Source organism: Apium graveolens, chromosome 1, assembly GCF_009905375.1.
Source record: "Apium graveolens cultivar Ventura chromosome 1, ASM990537v1, whole genome shotgun sequence".
NCBI lineage: Eukaryota > Viridiplantae > Streptophyta > Magnoliopsida > Apiales > Apiaceae > Apium > Apium graveolens.
Window position 1 is genome coordinate 15,198,294 of NC_133647.1, and position 21,044 is coordinate 15,219,337.

The following is a 21,044-nucleotide window of genomic DNA, read 5'->3' on the forward strand; positions in this document are numbered from 1 at the left end:
AACAGCTTTCAAAGCACGGCCTGTCAGAGGCTCATCGAGCCAAACAAAGTAAGCACACTTCCAGCTAGCACACCGCTCCCAACGCCTACCGGCATATTCACCGGTCCACATACTAGATATCTCGGGTTCCACGCCACAGAAACACATTTCTTGCCTCTCCATCACAATAATGGTTAAGATAAATATGGATGAGATTATAAACTTATATTAGAGATGACAATTGGAAATTGGTATTTATAGGCAAAAATTTAAGGCAACCTTATCCTTTTGGATTCACATCTTATCCCAACAGATTTTGTGGTCATCACTTTTGTTTGACATATTATCCCTTTGATTCAATTGTCAACATGTTAAAGCATAAGTCACATGCATTCTGATTGTATTAATTTGAATTGACTACTCACTGTGTATATTGAAGTTTGCAAGAAATTATTGTAATTGTGTAGTCACTTTAGCATGTGAATGAAGATTTAACAAGTAATTTGAAATTGCCCCGTTGTTGACAATATATAAGTGGAAATATGTAGCAGTGATTTCGTAGTGGTTACTTTTAGCAGTTGTAGTAAACGATAAGTCACATCCAAGTCAGAATCTTTTGCCATACTTTATCACAGATTTGTTTTGGTACATTATTTTGGATTTACTATTTCAAAAATGCAGAAGCAATTTGCTTTATGCTGCCATGAATAGTCAGCAAAGGTCACAGGCTTCCTTCTTCAATTAAATTGAAATGACTACTCAGTGTGTGTATTGTAATAGGTTGCGTGTCTGAATTATATGTAAGGTCGTCAATAGTCTGTTGCGTGTATGAATTATTTTTATCAGTGATTTGTAGGATGTTGTTTCCCGTGAACGGTCATTGAAAGTAGCTTCACAGTTGTGACAGAATTTGCAAGTTATTGTATAGTCATTGTAGCTCGTAAATGAAAATTGAACAAGCAATTTGAAATTGCCCCAATTTCACTCCAATTATTACCAAAATTAATATTTTTTGGGTTCTATGCGATGGCAAGTTTGCATTAATAAAAAAAGAAGTACAGAAATATAGTAAGGTACGAAATAGAAGAAGACATAATTCAAAGGGAATTATCAGGCATATAATCGTCGGAAAGGTAGTTCTGATTTTGTAATAGGTTGTGTTGCTGAGCTTCTGTAAGCTCTCTTCCAATAGCGCGTAGTGAATCTTGCGCAAGTTGAAACATATAGTGACGACTCCTACGCAACAACATTCGATTATTTTCCTTCCTTATACGTTCCATAGCGTTAATCACTTTTCTCTTAAATTGTGACCAAGTAGGTTTTTCCCCGGCTTCAGAATACATTGTAAGGGATTGACGAACCGGAACCTTTACACCCATAGCAATTAGGTCATCTCTCAGCTGGTCGGATTCTTCGCGTCGATAAGCCCATTCGCGACATACACCGGCGAAGTACTCCTTTGGATCACTAACCCTAAGACCAACATAATCATCATCTCTTTCTATTAGCAAGCAGTTGCGATTTATGTTATATGATATTGTAGTAATGTTATGAGCCGTTGTAGCATATGGATTAATATATTATATAGGAAACTTTATGGGGTGAATAATTGTAAGAGTAATAGTAATGAGAACCATGCGAAAATTTTGAAGATAAGATCAAGTAGATAACCTGCAAGAAAATGGTGGAAAATATAGTTGACATGAAATAAAGATATGCAATAAATGACCAACATTATTGTATGATTTGACATGTCATATTTTTGTCATGTTCAGCATTTATGTCATTATCGTCATAGCATGTGAACTTTTATAGATGACATAATGTTTACATGTAATACAATCGTGCCGAACAAATAATGTGCAAGTCAGCAATGTATGATTCCGAAAGTAATGGTTATTTGATAATTTAAAATATTGTCAAATAAAGTAATTATCAAGTTTTTTTATGTTATATATATAGTGTGTTCTCATCATTGGCACAATGTACTAATTGAAGAATAATGAGTTACACACCTGGTGATATTAACCGAGCAATTGGTAGGAAATGGTTTTGTGATGACGACTTTAGGTACTCAATGGATCCGAGTGAACGCTACGCAAGAAGTTCGTTAAGCACGATGCATATGGAGTGGGAATGGCGTGTTGGATGCCTCCAAAGTTGTATAGGGCAATGTGTTGAGGAAGGAGTAAGAATACCAAAACAACGCGCCATACACATGCAGCGAGACAACCCTCAGAAGTTGGAAATAGCGTTGTTCCATGCTAGAGAGGAAGAAAATCGAATGAGGATGCGCTTAAATCGTAAAGAGCTACAAACAAAAAGTAAGGAGTATGCTGAAGACGGCGACCTACATACTGCAATGATGTATCATCATTTTGCTGTAAGTCCTGATTATATTTCTGAATGTTCATTGTCCGACGATGAGTAAGAGAAATACAACCATAAGTTAATAAAATTTCCTTCAACAATGAGTTTAGTGTTTCAGGTTGTAAAGTTTGTGTTTAGTTTCATTATTCGCAAATAATGTGATCAGCGTAATGTTGTCAAAGGTAAATATTGTTATGTTGTCGTGGTCAAATTATGTATTACCTTCCGTGTATAGTTCGTTCAAACTGATTCGACTACTCAACCTTTTACTTTATTGTAAGAATGCACAATGACCTATAAATAGTGAAAGTAGTTTATTCAAATCAACGTGAAAATGATAACATGTTGATAATATGGGTCATTTTGCCCTATAAATACCTCATCCTTTCTAAGTTGAAACCATATGTGAAAAGTGTTTACATCATATTAAAAATAAAATGGATAAGGGCAAAAGGCAAGCAACACCTACAAATGTTAAGAGAGGTATGAGTTAGCTAAGTTTTGCTGAATATCTGAAAAACTATAACTCATCAACTACATTTCCCCCCTTTCTAGTAATACATTTTCTAAATTTTTAGAGTTCTACACTCGGGTCATGGACAAGGGTAAGGGACACGCAACTTCTGATATTGGTAATAACGGGGAAAGTATAAATGGACCGAATCTCAGGCAGCTACTGAAGCAAAACGAGCAGAACTCTGTCTTATAAAATAATTTGTTAGAAGAATGTGAGGTATACGGGCCGCACAAGGGTATGTCGTCCGTGACAATGAAGAGTTTGTTGTTTATGGGGAATTGCACTTGAAGTTTATGAGATCCTCCATCGAGTATGAAGAAAACATAAACAAGAGTTTCAACGCTGGACAGATTTCAAAGGAGGAACATGACTATGAGTTAAAACAAATGTGCAAACATTACCACTTCATGGAGGACGAGCTTGAGATGAGAAAAAGGGAGTATGAGGATGCAATCGCAAGCTGTAGGGCTAAAAGGATACGTGAAGAGGACCAGCAGTGGGATATAAAATATGCGAAATATATTGTCAAACTTGGGGATTTTTCTCAAGGCCACGATGATGCTGGTATGAATACAACCATCTGTCATAGCACAAAAGGCCCCGACCCCTGGCCATCGCATCATACACAAGCGAGTACGTACGCCTCAACCCATAGACATGGGGAGGGAGGTCATATGCATACATCCCCTCAGATATAAGAAGATGAGGATGTAGATGATGAGATTGCTAACAAAAATGAGGACACAGAGTTTGGTCAATACGTAGTTAATCTTGCGGATGACTAAAACATTTGAGAGTTTCTTTCATTTTCCCATTTTCAGTTGCAATATATTTTTCTCATTCTATGTTTACTTATTTGATGTTCCCTAGAATTATACTTTGTTACACATTTCAATGAAAAATGCACTCATTATCACATTTATTTGTCTACAATATTACATAAACTTTTGTACTAATTGTGATAATATTATTAAGCTACCCTTCAGGAAATCTGATAGAGTATTCAGATTTGCAAGTCTTCTTAAACTACCGTGTATTAATTGTAATAATACTTATACATCCATGAAAATGCCTTTCGGAAACACAATCGTTTGAATTACATATGTATGTCGCATCAACCAATTTGTAGGAAATTCATATATTTATATTTTTTCAATTATATTATAAATTATCCACTTCATCCAAATATTTTCCTTATGCTTTCGTAACATTTTCGGGTGGTTAAAAACAATTCAATTTTTTTTTCTTAATTTCAATTTTTTTTGTCAAAGTAGGGTACAAATATTACTATATAAAATTACAAATTTTAAATTTGGGAGTAAATAACTATATTTACTAAAATATAAAAATCACTCTTCCTTATAATAGTTCACATTTCCTTCTAAGGAAGCATGTTCGGGTACATATAAATATAGCTTCTTTAATTTTTTTCCCTAATTTTTTTTATCAAATAAAAGTTGTGTACTTTTACTACAACATTAAGCAAAAAAAAATTAAAATTATAAGACTATGTCATGCTTTCTAATGCTCCCAAAAACCTTGTTAGAATGTTATTAATCGACCAATCGACCATTAGGAAAAGCAGAAAAAGGAAAAATAAATAAAAAAGAGACTACGCCACTTCAAGTGGCATAGTTTGGTCCCATGCCACTTGAAGTGGCGTATTGGCCTATTTTTGCAAGTTTATGTTTAGCTAGGCTAATTTCAGAAAACTTATGTTCAACTGACCCAAAAATCAAACGGAGCCTTTTGTTGGTGGATGCACATGGGCACATGTAGAGCTGTAAATGAACAGAGTCGAGACGAGTTATGTCCGAGCCGATATGAGTTTAGTTTATTTTTAAAATGAGCCGAGTTGAGCCGAGTTGAGCCGAGTTTAATAACCGAGCGAAAAGTGATGTTCAAGTTCGGTTCGTTTATAAACGAGTCGAGCCCGAGCCGAATATGAGTTTATTCACGAACAATCAAGCTGAGCCGAACTCGAGCCGAGTCGAGTTTGTTCACTAATATTTTGAATATATTTTTTAATCGAATAATCTTAAATTATAATTTATAATTTCACAAATTGTATCGAGATCAACTACTAGTTTTAACTTAAAATTATATATTCACACTCACACTTTACACTTTACACTTATTTCTTAATCTACCTATATCGTTTTATTTTTAAAGACGATTTTTAAAAATATAACTAATTTTATTTTTTATTTTTGAGATATTTGTAATTTTATAAATCATACATTACTTTTTAAAATGACGATGTCAAATTTTATTATGTTTTATTATTTTACTTAAATTTGGTTTATGTAAATTACAAGTTATCTAACGATATTTATGAAATATATGAATAATAAGAGATGAATGTTGCATGATAACAATCTGATAATTACTTAAGAAAAACTAAGTGCTAAATTTAGAAAAATAAACAGAAACTCTAAAATAATTAAATTATTAATCAGTGATGGAAAAATTTACTATTAAAAATATTTAAGTGATAAGTAATAATTTATTATTTGTTATATACATAAACTTTATCCGAGCCGAGCCGAGTCGAGTAACCGAGTTCGAGACGAGTCTGAGCCAAACTCGAACTAAACGAGCCGAGTCTGAGCCGAACATATAAATAGATTCGGCTCGACTCATTTATTTATCCGAACTCATTTTCATGTTCAAGACCGGCTCATTTAAAAAACGAACTGGGCCGAGTTCACTTAAACAAGTCGATCTCGAGTTTTATTCACGAACAGCTCTATTCATTTGCAGCCCTAGTCACATATTAAACACTAAAATTTATAAAATTTGGAGTATTTTAATTGGTGCATTTGTTATAAATGCAGGGGGTCCACCATTTTTAAAAAGTGTTAATCAATTAAAATAAGATAAAATTATAAAAAATTGTGATAATGTGTGCACACCACAGATTAACCGTACAAATCATGAAAATGAAAAGTTATTCCATCAAGATCATCCACTTGAACTTATAATTGGAGATGCGTCTACAAGAGTAATCCCTTATTAATGAAGATTGATAATGATCATTTATTTGAGCTTATAGTCGGAGTTACATCTACAAGAGTCATTCCTTATCAAAGAAAATTGAGAACGATCATCTATTCAAGATTATAATTGGAGATGTATCTACAAAAGTCAAAACTAGAAGAGTAATCCAAAGAAATGCTTATATATCAATTTTCTATCTTAAGAACAACAAAAACAAGTTGGGGGTGCACTTTCAGATTCGGTGCCCGTTTGAAAAATTTTAAAATAAATAAATTATGACTTAAAATGAATAAGAGATTTATAAGTGATAAATAGGAATAAGTGTTTGGTTAAATGTCAGAATTTTTTTTACTTAACTGAGCTAAAATAATAAAATTTTAAATACAATTATCTTAATTCGTAAATTTCAATTAGAAAGACATTTAAAAACATAAATTTTAAAACAACAGTTAATAAAAATCAAAATAAGTTGAGAAAAAATACGTCGTTGCTAACATTCAACTTATCAGCTTATAAGTTGTAAATTCGACTCATAAGTTGGATCGACAAACACTCGTCGATAAATACTTACGGGCTTATAAGCAAATAAATTGCTTATTTTGTTTAGCCACGCGGACCCTCACAGGGTAGTAGTTATACAAGAAGAATAATTAAATCAGTTTGAAATGAACGATATATGGAAAGATGGTGCTCAAACCAAAAGACAGAACAATCGTTGACACAAATTGGGTATATAAAAACAAGATACATGAAAATGATACTGTGACAAAGAATAAACTAAATTAATTGTCAAAGGCTACTCTTGAGAAAATAAAGTTGATTCTCATTAAACTTTTGCTCCAGTTAGTCATCAGAAGTTTTCTAACGCAACTCATGCTAATTTCAAAGATAAATATATGAATAACAAAGGTGAAACATGTGTGGTCAAGAATATACTCTCTCCATACCATTTTAATTGTCACATTTGATTTTGATCCAGTCAAATTGACTAAACTTTGACCAAAATTTATTAATATTTTATAATTGAATAAAATATAAAAATTATATTACCGGAAAGTAGATTTAATCTACTTTAATATCTAATTTTAAAATTTTGAAATAACATAAAAGCAATATTTATTTTTTAATCAAAAATTGGTTAATTTGAGTTATATAAAAGAAAATGTGACAACTAAAATATAATGGATGAAAGATTTTTAATGTCCCGAGGAGAGAGTTTGATGTATAAATCGAGGATTTAAAAAAAAGACTACAAAGAAAAGAAATCAGCTCTAACGAACCTCACGGAAGACGATTTAATGATGTTCCAGAATTTCATAAATACTCACTTGGGGAAAATTAAGGTTTCCTCGAAGAATCCATCATCAAATAGTATCGAAAACGATACCATAAACAAAGATCTCAAGTTGTCCTCCATTGAGTTTAAGGGCAACTCCATGAGTGAACAGGGCTATATTGGTCTAAATTTGGACAGAGACAACTCTTTATTCTCTATTCCAACAGTTTATCTAAATTTTGACCTAAATTCATATATTAATATTTTATTCTTTCAATTATTAATATATTATTATTTTAATGTGTTATACTAATTTACATATTTATTAATTCAATTTGACGCTGAATGAATAAGATCATATTAATTTTAAACTTAATAAATTTATCAAATTAGAAAATCATTACACTTAAACAAAAAAAATGAAAAAAATGTGTTTAATATATTTTTGTTAAATAACTATTATATATATTGTGAAAATTAAAAAATTTAATAAAAAACTACTTAATATATGTATATATAATAATAATATTTAATCAACAAACTAACAAATATATAAAACATAAAGATAATATTTTATTATTAAAAAGATTTAGGCCAGTGAATAGTATCGGCCTAAATTTAGGCTAGTGAATTTAGGCCGGCACTATTCACTGGCCTAAATTGGAACGGGGCAATAGACCACTGTTGGGTAGATTTGGACCGAAATCGGTCCAAATTTCGATTTTGGTCCAAATCTACCCAACAATGGTCTATTGCCCCATTTCAATTTAGGCTAGTGAATAGTGCCAGCCTCAATTTAGGCCAGCACTATTTACTGGCCTAAATCTTTTTAAAGGCCGACACTATTCACCAGCCTAAATATTTTTAATAATAAAATATTAAGTTTTTATGTTTTATATTTTTTAATTTGTTGATTAAATGTTATTATATATATGTATTAAGTAGTTTTTAATTATATTTCTTAATTTTAGCTTATATATAATAGTTATTAAACAAAAATATATCAAACACCGTCAATTATTTTAATTCAAATTAATAATACATTAAAAATAAAAAAAGATTACACTTGATAAAAATAAATTACAAATACGACTTATACAAAAGCATAACATGAACTTAAACATTGATTTAATTAAATAAATTATTTCTTGATCCTCCAAGATAATCATAATATTGATTATAATTATGATCATTTTATGATCCTTGACCTTCATCTTCCGAGCCTCGACCTTGAAAAGTTGATCTTTGTCGTTGAGCCCTTTTTCCCATAATTCGGGTTTGTTCAGTACTAATAAATTCACGTAAGTTATGATCAAATATAGAGTTTAAATCCTTCAACAAATTTTTATTTTCCTCTTTGTATTCCGCGAGAGATAGTTTTCGTTCCGAATCTTGATTTTTTTAATTAATTCGACAAGAACATTATTTTGTTCGATAATTTTAGAAATGTCTTCAGCATGTTTTTGTTTTTCTTTTGCTTTTTTTTACTCCCATTGGACGAACGCTCGATGTAGCACCAATTTCCTCGTCGGTTGAATTAATATCAAATGCAGATAAATTTGGACGAATATCATCGATTGAACTTGGACATTGAACATACGGTGTTGTGTTTAGGGTGGAGAATTTTTCACAATCTTTAAGAATATGCCATACATGATCGAATTTGAACCCTTTTTGATATTTTGGGTCGTCTTTCAAAAATAATTTAGCTTTCTTCATATGCAAAATCCAAGTTACTTAGATGAGAAATAAAATATAAGTAATATAGATGAGTACTAAAATTCAAATTTTAATAGTTTACTTACGATATCTTCGTTTGAAGCACCACTTGGATGTTGGTTTTCAACTTGACATACACAACCTTTCAATTTGGATATTGCAGCATTGATGGCCTGCATACGCTTGCGTAGTGATTCTTTGGTTCGATTAAGATGTTGAAATCTTGGATGTGAGTGAAAAGCAGTTGCAACTCGAGACCAAAACTGATCTCCAGATTGGTTGATTCCTATAATAGGATTTTGAGAAATGTCAAACCAAATTTGGCTTAAGTGTATATCTTGCTCAACAGTGTATGATACACTACGATTTTTTGAACTCATTTTTTTATAATTATATGAAAATAGATAAGAGGATGGTGAAATGAGTTGTGTAACAAAACAATTTATAGAAAAAAAGGTAAGTCATCCAACGATAATGAAATCCATCTAATGGTGAATATGAGATAAAGTAAAATTTTCTAATCTTATATGCAGAAGATAAGATTTAGTGTCCCAATACTTTTGTCACTTGTGAAATATGATAAGATTTCATTAGCTTTTTGTATAAGATAAGATGCATTATCGAAAAATTTCTTGGACGATATCGAGAAATAAAAAATAAAGAAGCTCATATTTCTCTTCGAGATGCATTAATCGAGTATTTGTGGGAACAATATACTAATTCAGAATAGTTTAATATTTGTTAATTTTCTTTTAGTTAATTACATGTAATATTAATTTTTCTTCATTTTTTTGTTTAAGTTTAATATTTTTCTAATTTAATAAATTTATTAAGTTTGTAATTAAGATGATCTTATTCATTTGGCGTCCAATTGAATTAATATATATGTGAATTAATATCAATATATTAAAATAACAATATATAAATAGTTGAAAGAATAAAATATTGTTATATGAATTTGGACCAAAATTTAGACGGAACTGTTAGAAATAGAGTTGTCTCAGTCCAAATTTAGGCCAAAAAATATGACCACTCTTGGAGTTCCCCCAATAGGCACGAGGAATAGAACCTGATGTAATAGGCATGTAACAAAATTTAGAAAAGGTTTAGAGTAAAATAATAATAAAAAATAGTAATAACTAGCCCAATCCCTTTTCAGCTAAAATATCTATTTTTTATTTTTTCTCAACAAATCCACTTTCTTTTGAAAATAAAACACAGACAATTTATTCGATAATATAAATTTATATTTGCTAAATCCTATTAAATTATCCTTTTTAGTTAAAATAATAATATTTTTTTCATATTTTTCATATACATGGATTTTTTTTTATTATATTATATAATACACGAGCATAGCAGAGGTTCAAAGCTAGTATAAATATATAATGAAAGTCAATGACAAAAAAAATAATATAGTAACATTTATATTTTATTTTTCATTATAACTTATATATTTCTTGCAGTTTTTATGTCTACAAAGTATCAATTAATGAAATGCACTATATATTCATAAAATGAGACGGATGGATTATTTTTATTTTTTAATGAATTAAAATAATTATTTCATATGTTTTTTATGTATAAAAAATATGGTTATAGAAATTGGCCGATTTTTTAAATCGCAGATAAATTACTAAAAAATCGGTCAATTTTTTTTTATCAAATTTGACCAATAGCTAATAAATCGTCGATAAATGATTTGATTTTTAAAAATTGCCCCATAAATTATAAATCGGTAGGTCAACCAAATAGTTCCGGTTTCCAAAATTTATAATCATAATAAAAAGTTTAGATATTAGATCAAGCACGTAAAAATATGATATTTTCAAATTGGATGGATTAATAAATAAGTTGAGGTCATGATTATAAATATCATCTCCGACCCAACTCTAAAAATACACTTTTACATTGATATAAAACTCTTCTCCAACTGATTTTAAAAGTTACATTATTTTGATATTACACCAAAACTTACATCAAATTTAATGGAATTTTTGTATATTTTCATATTGACATTATACTTCTTTACTAAAAACAAGTGTGTTACATTTATATCTCTTCACTTTATTACTTTTAATTTTACTTTTACACTTTAACAATTAAATAATGTAAAAGAAATAAAAAAATAATATTTATAGTACATCGTAAAATTTGGTTTAAAATTTAATATTCACGCATTGGAGTTTAATTTTAAAAATAGTATAATTTTTACGTTATTTGATAAAAACTACATGTGTAATTTGATATTCCCTCCGTACCTAAAAACGTTTGCTACACTTTTGACAACGCAAACTTTTCATTATTAATATTTTTAATATAAAAACTTACTCATAGATAGGAATTCAACGTAAGTTAGCAGTCAATGAGTTACCAAGAAACTAAGTACTCAACCAAATTGTCATTTATCACACCGAAACATCATGTTTGAAAATACAGACGTCAGAAACTTTGATTGGGCACTGTATTCCTACGAGAAAAGAAAAAGATACTACTAGTGCCGATGATCAAGTGTGATATATTTCGGTAAACGTGTCTATCATCAAATCTTACTCCTTAACATAGATCAATAACATTTGAATCAAAAGTACAATGACTTTAGCCAAAACAATACATTATTCGCTTCTGTACGTCTTTCCTAATCTTCGAAATGATCCATGCAACCTAGTCCCATCCTTGTATTAACTGCACCATAACCAAGAGTCTCTCCCAACATGGTATGTGTGTTTTATAATTGAAGTCGTAATATTGAAAGTTCGGTAGTTGGTCGTTGGGTCTGTCCGTAAAAAATGAGCAAGAGGGTATGTGAGAATGATGAAAATGAATATGGAAAGTGGGAGAGTATCCCGGGGGAAATGTTGGTAATGGTGGTGGTGAAAATGCCGGTTGATGAAATGATGAGGGTGGTACCTCTTGTGTGCAAGGCTTGGTTGGGTGTGGTTTCGAGTCCTGACTGCTGGAAAAATATAAATCTGTTGCAGTGGAGTTTAGGGAAGCAGAGGTCTAAACAAGTTGATGTTGCTGTAAAGAAGCTGGTTGCTTATAGCAACTCTAGTTTTCAGATGCTTTCGGCTTCTCGAATCGGAAATGCTGGTTTTGCTTTCGCTGCTAACCAGTATGTTTTGTTTGGTTGTCTATATTTTTGCATGTAGTAAAAGCATATGTTTCTTTTTCAGTTCATACTTTTACATGGTTTGTTGATTTGATTCTGGCCTACTTCATACTAAAATGTTTGTCTCCACAGATATAAATTATAATCATACAAATATAAAAATACCCGAAAGCTATTTAGACTTAGTGGAGAAGCTAAAGTGCGGATATTATCATATCAATATAAAAAACCCGAAAGCTATTTAGGCTTACCGGAGAAACTAAGGTACTTGAAATGTGTAATGATCGGCAGACATGCCTGTAACGAGAGGCTGGGATGAAAACTTCAGTCTAGAACTGGCTTTTGTTTTTCTTTTTCGGAGTTTCCTATGTTTGCTGACTTGGGAAAATTCATCAGGGAAAAAATTTAACAAACAAAAGAAGAAGGATTAAATAAGCACAATTAAGACGCTGATTATGTTTTAGGAGCAGAAGAAGATAAATTATACACTTGTCTATATTTCTCTTTCCGATATATGTGAGGTGTTTTTTCGGGTTTTTTTAGAAGGTAACATCAGGAAATTTATCCTAAAAATTGTATCAGAAGCTCCTAGGACCGGCCCTGTTTAGATTGTAGAGGAATATGCTTGCAATTTGTCTGGCTTGTTGGCATATCTCAATCAATACAGAGAGAAGCTCTTGACTGAAACAGAGTAGTACAATGAACATTTGGAACCCAAGAACATATGTCATCTCGATGAAGCAATTACTGAAATTAACCACGCAAGTGTACTAATCCAATACCTCGGATTAGGGCTAATTTGAGTCGAAGTCAACAATAGTAGATTTAAGGGCGGCGAGGAAATTATACAATGGCTAGTTTCGTACAATAAAATGAGAGTATTAGAAGATAAGTCTCACTAGTCATATTTCTGCCCTTTGATGGTTTCTACCAACAGCTGCCTTCTAAAATGGTAAATACTCCTAATTAGCAGAATAGTTGCGATCATTTCACTAGTAATGCCCCATATCACATTAGGAACCGAAGTTAAGCGTGTCTAGGCAAAGGAACTTTTACTAATAGTAGCCCCGGAAAGTTTTGCTGTTGCACCACTTTACAAAAAACCAAAGTTCCAAACTTGCCCTAGGTGCAAGTTCCAAAGTGATACGGGCACCACGAAACCATTTAGAATGAGCAAGTGTGGGGATGTTTGGATTCATTATTAACTATCTGGGCAGACATCAGGTTAATTATGAACCAGACCCTCAACAGGTATATTCAGAATAGGGCCAAGTTATCCAAGTTCAGTGGATACAGAGAACAAGGTATTTAAGTTCAGTGGTTAAAATTATCAGACTGACTGGTGATTTCTAGATATAGCTGATATAATAAGTTCAGCTCATTTATTGGCCTTTAGCATAGAAGATACTCCCCTCCTCTTAATAATCTGTCAGATGACTTAAAGCCCAAATCTAGGCAGTAAAATTATGCAACTTAGATAGTCTTTTACTATTATTTTCCCTGTCTTTGCGTATGTTTAGTGTAATGTGTTGCAAAAATGACAAGGGAGCCACAAATCATGCTTTCGAGACATCGAATAAACATTATGAATTAACACAAGAAAATGCAAAAATTCCCATTTATGATTACAACATGAAAGTTCTCGACTCTTTTCTTAATTTGCATCATAATAACTTCTTTTTCTTAATATTGCCTCAAGTGCCAAATGTCTCAAGATCCTGACTATGCCTGGAAGTAACGTAACTGATCAGATGGTGATAAGGCACGCGGAGTCACTTGCCAACCTCACACTTTTGGATGTTAGCCATTGCTCGAACATCTCGAGCAAAGGGCTAGAAGCATTCGGAAAGCATTGCAAATCTTTGATTGGCTTGAAAAGAAACATGGCACCAGCGTCTCTGGGAATGTCGATTCAAGAGCAAGCTTCAATGATAGATGAATCCGAAGCAATGGTGATAGCAAATACCATGTCAAAGCTGGAACAGCTTGAAATTAATTATGGCAGGTTTACTAATCGTGGCATCAACTCTGTACTTAATAACTGCAAGGCACTTTCTCATCTTGACATCTGGGGATGCTGGAATGTGTGGCCTGACGAAGGTCTCGAAAAGAAATGTGAAGAATTAGCCTTCTTCCGGAGCCCCTGGGTTGACGATGACGATGATGACTTTGAAACCGAGGAATCGTCCAATAACTATGACTCGGAAAATTTGACAGACAATGCCAGCAGCTATGATAGCGAAGAGTCTTAATGAGATTTTAATTTAATTAAGGCGGTGGTATACATTTGCCAGATTTCTTGAGCATGCTCTGTGTTTATGACATGCACAAATCAAATTCTCAATGAAAGTTAACAAAAATTGAACGAGTATTCGAAATTTATTTTGTTTTTATGGATGGTCATATACTCTTACGACCCGAGCTCAAGTGAAGAGCAGGCGTATGAACAACTAGTTTTTATTCAATGTTTTCGAAATGCAGAACAATTAGTAAAGAGAGTAATTTTTTAAAATAAAAAAAGAATTGAAAAATGGAGAACGATAGAGATATTATGTTAATTGATGAATCATGCATTATATTTGAATCTGTAGGCCTGGATATGTATTATGTAAGATGGAACATGGAAGACTACACAACACTTTGTGTGCAGAGTTGTTGAGATTGTTTTCATTTCAAGTGGATCAGTAGTTTAACGAGTAATTTACGTTGTTGCCTCCCAATAGGCCCAAAAATATTTGGGCATTCAAATCATCCAATGGGCTGGGGTGAGTTAGGTAACTTGCTTTTCGGCCATTTGCATGTCTGTTTATTTGTTATCATCGTCAGGTTTATTTGTTTATGCTCGAAAGGAAATACTTCCATATAATATTTTTTTACTTTATATATTTTATAAAAATATAAGATTTATATTTTTATACAAAATTAATAAATTAAAATATATTATGTATAAGTTATTTCTTCTGAGCACATCAAAATGGGTAAAAAAACGTTAAAAGATTGTATAAAATGAGACGGCAGTATATTTTTATTTAAAAAATTAAAAGTTACTATTATTTTAATTATGGGGTTAAAGAAACGTCCGGACAATATTTTGCAATTGAAATTTTGAGTTTAGAAAGTCATATTTTCTTAGTTCCTGGATTGCAGCAGAAAAGAACATAAAGACTCCTGAATAGGGAAGAGTATTACTGGACACTGTACATGTATACGCACAGATTCACACGTCTACAGAAACCCAAGAGATTCCTCCAAACCCCTGCACTTTGGTCACCGTCAGGTCTGGAATCTACTCTTTTCCATTTACACCCACGGATTCACACGTCTAACTATTTGTAATTTATTGATATTTTTTGAAAAATTAATTAATTTATTTATCAAATTGATCAAATATTTTTCAAAATATTATTAACAATTTCAGAGCGACTTTCAAAAAATCGGCCAATCTGGTGTATGTACAAGAAAGGATGATGGCATGGTGCGCTATATACCTGACAATTTTGTTACACGACACGTAAATACGATATTAATAATTAGTATATGCTTTCGAAAATTTGGAACACGAACACGAAAATACAAACATATTTAGTGCTCGGTTTAATTTTTCAAAATATATACACGATTCGAAATAAAAAAACACAGAATAAATAAATAAATGTTAAAAATATGTAAATATTTATAATATAATTTATATATCTTATTCTCAAACAAAATAACAAATATAAATATTTTATTTTTATAATTTATGTATTCAGAATTTAGTTGTAAACTAAATTCTACACCAGCATGGGTGGGTGTTGGTGATCGGAATTGGGAACCCACAGCAGCTGGCAAATAGGAGAGAAGGGAAGAAAGAGGGGGGAAGGTAGGGCAGAGAAAAGTCAGGAAGCATGTGAACTAGTGACCCCTCCCTCCTCCTTTCTTCCTCAATCAATGGCAAACTTTAATTTTAGACCCTACCTTTTCCTTATTAACAACTCACAACAATGTCTCCCCCCCGTACAAACTTTGTCATTTTCTCCTACTTCAACTATTTTGTTAGGTCACTCTACATGTATATGTGATTCAATTCTTTACAACATGAATGGTTTTGTAGTTTAAATTATTATGTGCATAATGTTGAACTGAAACTATTGTTTTTGATCCGGGGACAATTTCGGGTTTCTGGTCTTATTCGTGTCCGTAAACCAGTTAATTTCGGGTCCATTTAAAATTACCTTAAAATTAAATGAAAACAAACCTTTAAGCAAAAATAAATATTCTTAATAACAGGTCATTTCGGGTTGTGCAAGTTGTGTTCGGTTCACAGTCGGTGTTTCTCTCAATAAATCGAGTTATGAACCGCGTCGGGTTTAGATTGGGTTTCAGATCATGTCTGATATTGCCTCAATATACGCATCGTTTAGAATAAGAGCATTCAGGGTCTTTATAAGCACAAATCATCATAAAGGAATCTTCACTTACGATGGCACCTTCGATCCGACTAAAAAATCAAGAACCGATCCCTAATGATCCTAAAGAAAATGAGGTATATCAGTTAGTTTTCTTATGGTCAAGGTTACAAGGGGAGGATAAAGAGCTGAATCAATGAATTCTTTTGTTTATATTTTGTTTCTTGTCACTTTCAAATTACATGCTGTCTGCTGAATTGCTGATGCAAATGTGCTGTACAATAATTATTTTCAAGTACTGCAGTTCCTGCCACAACAAACTAAAATAACAATTTACAAAATTTTAACAAAAAAAAACTAGAAGAAAGGGACACTTGAAAATCAGTCTATAGTTACTATTTTCTTTTGGCCAACCTACTACATATTCAATCAATGTCTGATTTTACTATGACTTGATCTTCTACATGATTGTAAGCCTATGGTCCAAATTTCAACTTCTAAACAAAATAGATCTAACTACTCTCCTCTATATTACAACAAAGAGAGGAGTGTGGGGTATATCCCCACTTTCTTTAGTTCTGCATTGTATGTCTTTTTTTGTGTTATAGTAAGTAGTATAATGGTACTAGTATTTGAGATTGATGGTGGTGGTGCTGGAGTCTTGTGGTTGTAAAGTTGGTGGTAGGGTTCTCTATAGATTTCCTGATTTGAGTTTTTGGTTTTATGTTTCTTCATTAATCTGCTTCCTGAAAAAAATTAGCATAAAAGCTAAAACCAAAAGTAATATCGATGAATGCAGATAATGACAATAACTAACAGAAGAAACACGACATTTACAATGACGCACCTGGGGTAAGTAAGCCGAAGAATGGGAGTCCTTGACTACATTTCGATGGCTCCATGATTCGAGAACCTGTTTAAAAGTAAGTAGCTGGTTAGAAACCATATTAATGCACAAGGATCATTTGGAAAAAAGAGGATGTTCTGGATTTAAGCTGGAGTTCATGTCTGATAATTTGTAATTGATTAGTATGCAGACTTAACTTTGAAGTGTACAAAATATGAGAACAAATGGAAAATTATGAACTATGGACTTGGACACAAATAATAATCCAGAAGAAATTTGTAACTCAATTATTTTGTTAACTAATAACTACTCAATTAAATATACAAGTTCTGATTGAAAGTAGCTATCTCATCAACTCAATCTGCATAACAAAAAGAAGTACCTGGGAGCTTGAAAATAGCATGAATTGAGTGAAGCCATGTCAAGGGTAGAGCTAGCAGGAAGTAAGGATGAGGTCATCAAATTATTTTTAGTAGAAGATGGTGAGGAAATGACTGTGCCATTCTTCTCCGTGGCTGGTTCACTTGTGTCAATGGTGAATGTTGTTATGTGTTCATCAGCAGCTTTCGGTGATGCAAATAGATTTTCAGGCAGACTCTGTTCCATGCTGTTCAACAAATACTATATTTTTATTATTCCGTCTAAACATAAAATAGTAAAAAGTGATTATATGCAACTTGGATTAAAAAGACTACAATCAATTAGCACCAATTATCACCGAAAATTATAAATTGGAATTTATACTAAGGGAGCCTTTTTACTCAGATATGCAACTGTAAACAGTTTGATACCTTTCGCCTAAATCACTGTTTTCATCATGATGGGGGCTTGTAATTGCATTGCTATTTTCATCGCTTGGTTGATCTTTATCTTGATCACTTCCTCCAACTGCATCCTGCTGAATATTGCCGACGGTAGCATTTTTGGGTCCATTTTCTATAGCAAATTAAGAATATATACATCAATATTTTCCTATCTCATTTTAAGTTCACTAAAAATACTGAAATAAGAGAGTACCTTCTGAGAACTCCGGACTGCTGCGATTTGAAGGCACAAAGATACTCTGCTGAAAATAATTGGGACTATGCGCCGCAGATGGAAATGGAATGGCGGCACTGGAAGAGAATGTTCTGTGATGTTTACTCTTTACATCAAGCAGCTGCAATTCCATTAACCTCCGATTTTGCAGTTCAATTGCGTGTTCCAGATCAGCTTGCTCCTCCAACTTCTTCCTCCATAGTGCATCTTGACTATTATACAACATCCTTGCCCCTAAAAATAAAATGTGGGAATTTCAGAATTGTTACTTGCATGTATGTACTTGATTAAACATTAACTTCAAAACTAAAGCACTTATACTTACCCAAGTGCATATCAAACGGGTCTCTTGAGTCTAAACCAGTTGGGCTTCCACATGATAAAAAATCACTCCTCTCTATTTGTTGAGGCTTCCTAAAAATCGTTAAAGAACATTACTATTTGTAATCATTTCCACTCATGACAACTGGAGAATTCTTGAAGGAACAAACCTGAATTTATCCGGAACTTTCCCCTTCTCCTTGTATGGCTTAACAAGCACACGAGCATCGCAGACAAAATGAGGATTTCCTTTAGCTAGAATGAGTTTCACAGTATCTGGATAAACAAAGGTGACAAATCCAAACATACGCTTCTGCTGGTATGGAATCCTCACATCTTGCACGGGACCATAAATACTAAACCAGATACCAACATTAGTATAATTTGTGAAAGATGTATAATAGATACATAAAATCACATTGCTTTGAAAAGTAGCTAAACCTGAAATAATTAGACACATCTTCTTCTCTAAATGTACTGTCAGCTGGAAATGTCAAGTATATCTGTCTTGATTCTGGACTCAGCATCGAAAACTCACTCCTCTCAAACCTAGGAGATCGGCTAAATTTGTTAACTTCATCCCCCATCATTAGAGCTGCAGCAGCCCTGAAATACCATTCACCAAACATTTAAACTACCAAGAAAACACAGATTATACATACAAGTGAGCTACAAACAACTAGGCAATTTGTGAAACAAATCAAATTCAGTAAACGCGAGAAAAATGATAAAAATGAATTTAAGAGACCAAACCTTGGGCTATAACAGAAACTAGTGCCTCCACTCATGAACTGAGAAACTGCAGCTAATCTTTGTTGTTGGGCTGATTTTGACCGGAGAAGCTCATGACACCGCTCCATTATCTCAATCTTATTCTGTGAGCCCGCCATATTTGAATTTCCATCAGAATCACATAGCCCACCACCATGAACAAATCTACAATTAGCCCCATTTTTACAATAGCCTTTAGCAAAGTAAAGACATGGTTTCCAGCCAAATCCTTCACTAGGGTCATCTGAATTCAAATAAGTATCACTCACAGAGCAACTCCTTTTATGATTTCCACCGCCCCAACTCGAATTAAACAACATAGCCTCAACATTACTATCCGGACTCGACGCTAAATCAGGTTGAGGGTAGTGAAAATCACACAAATTCGAGCCATCGTTGAGAAAAGGCATTGGAATTTCATCAATCAGATCACTACTTTCTCCATTTCCATAAAACGGAAGAGCCTTCGAGCTCATCATAGACGACAAACACGACACATTTCCTAAATTGCTCACTCCATGGGGACTTGGAAACGAATTTGAACTAAACACACCATTATGGCTTGGTATACTCAACGGAGATGGGAGATTAACACCACTAAAACCCCGAGAATTCGAAGAATTCTGTCGACTAAAAGGCAAAGGAGAACATGGTGTAGAAGGTGAGGATAATGGACTATTTTTACATGAAAACAAACCAAGATCATTCCTAGCTTTAACTATAACAGAATGAACTAAAGATTCAGGACCAAAAGCTAATCTGATCATTTCTTTTTCACCATGATCTTGAATCAACAGCAAACCTATAATTTTGGTAGCATTTTCAGGATCTAACTTCTGAATTCTTGAAAGAACAATCTTTGTTGCTTCATAAGAATCCATATCTTTGTTTTGATGGGTTGGTAGTAGATTTCAACACCAACCCTTCAAAAATCAAACACTACACTTGAAGTTGTTTTAGTAACTAAAAAGAGTGAACTCACTTCAACTACAACTAGAGAAAATCAGACCCACCTAACAGTTGTTTCCCATTATCACTCCATGGCCCTATCTTTCCTTTTTTCTGCACAAAAACCCAAAAAAGAAAGCTAAACTAAAGTTCTTGATAAAGTAGTATTCCATTAAAAAGAAGAGCAGAAAAAAATTAACATACACATACTTTTTTTAAGAGTTTGAACTCGTATTTTTTTTATCATTTAAATTTCAAATCCTCGATGTTCCATAAAAATAAATAAGTAAATTTTGAATTTTGGACATGACAATTAATATATGCATATTACACATACTTGTGCATGCACATATTTAAAAAATAAAATGTGAGATAATGATGTATTACCTGTTCCAATAGTAAACATGTACAGAATATCAAACTCTATAACAACAGTTTCAAGCAAGAAAAGAAATGAAGAAAGCAAGAAAGGTGATAATAATTCTACATTTATCAGTGTTAAATATCTTCTTCCATATTTGTTTTTTTACTATTATAGAAATAAAGAGTTGTAAACAAGATTAAAAAGTAGGTTACCCAATTGTGAAAAATGTCTTCACTTTTTCTGCTACCACTGCGGCTATATGATCAAAGCAAAAGCTATTTATGATACTTCACTTTCTCTTTTTACAAGGTGCATATTTTAAATTATTATATGATCATGCACAAGCACAGCAGCTCAAGCTTTGGTCTTTTACGAAATTATTATATGTTCCCGG

At 32.5% G+C, this 21,044-nt stretch overlaps 2 protein-coding genes across 2 annotated transcripts; one reads left to right on the plus strand and one right to left on the minus strand.

Moving 5' to 3' along the window:
• Nucleotides 1–11,312: 11,312 nt before the first annotated feature.
• LOC141716662 (F-box protein FBW2-like) lies at nucleotides 11,313–14,225 on the plus strand. The gene is made up of 2 exons (XM_074518891.1): nucleotides 11,313–11,976; nucleotides 13,673–14,225. The coding sequence occupies exons 1-2, from the start codon at nucleotides 11,651–11,653 to the stop codon at nucleotides 14,223–14,225; spliced, it is 879 nt and encodes a 292-aa protein (XP_074374992.1). The 5' UTR covers nucleotides 11,313–11,650.
• A 2,494-nt stretch (nucleotides 14,226–16,719) lies between these two features.
• Nucleotides 16,720–20,426, minus strand: LOC141661225 (zinc finger CCCH domain-containing protein 46). The gene is made up of 9 exons (XM_074468212.1): nucleotides 19,321–20,426; nucleotides 19,009–19,173; nucleotides 18,738–18,923; nucleotides 18,572–18,660; nucleotides 18,226–18,480; nucleotides 18,000–18,144; nucleotides 17,591–17,815; nucleotides 17,209–17,274; nucleotides 16,720–17,107 (listed from the first exon to the last, which is right to left on the minus strand). Exons 1-8 carry the CDS (start codon nucleotides 20,217–20,219, stop codon nucleotides 17,244–17,246), a joined length of 1,995 nt encoding a protein of 664 aa, XP_074324313.1. The 5' UTR covers nucleotides 20,220–20,426; the 3' UTR covers nucleotides 16,720–17,107; nucleotides 17,209–17,243.
• Nucleotides 20,427–21,044: the final 618 nt, after the last annotated feature.

What these genes read in the sequence shown, in the direction of transcription:
- LOC141716662 (XM_074518891.1), top strand. Translation starts at nt 11,651, where the DNA reads ATGAGCAAGAGGGTATGTGAGAATGATGAAAATGAATATGGAAAGTGG. An exon ending in TTTGCTTTCGCTGCTAACCA is followed by an intron (nt 11,977 to 13,672) that starts GTATGTTTTGTT and finishes TATTGCCTCAAG; the next exon opens with TGCCAAATGTCTCAAGATCC.
- LOC141661225 (XM_074468212.1), bottom strand. Translation starts at nt 20,219, where the DNA reads ATGGATTCTTATGAAGCAACAAAGATTGTTCTTTCAAGAATTCAGAAG. An exon ending in CAGTCCGGAGTTCTCAGAAG is followed by an intron (nt 18,145 to 18,225) that starts GTACTCTCTTAT and finishes AATTTGCTATAG; the next exon opens with AAAATGGACCCAAAAATGCT. An exon ending in AACAGTGATTTAGGCGAAAG is followed by an intron (nt 17,816 to 17,999) that starts GTATCAAACTGT and finishes TTTGTTGAACAG; the next exon opens with CATGGAACAGAGTCTGCCTG.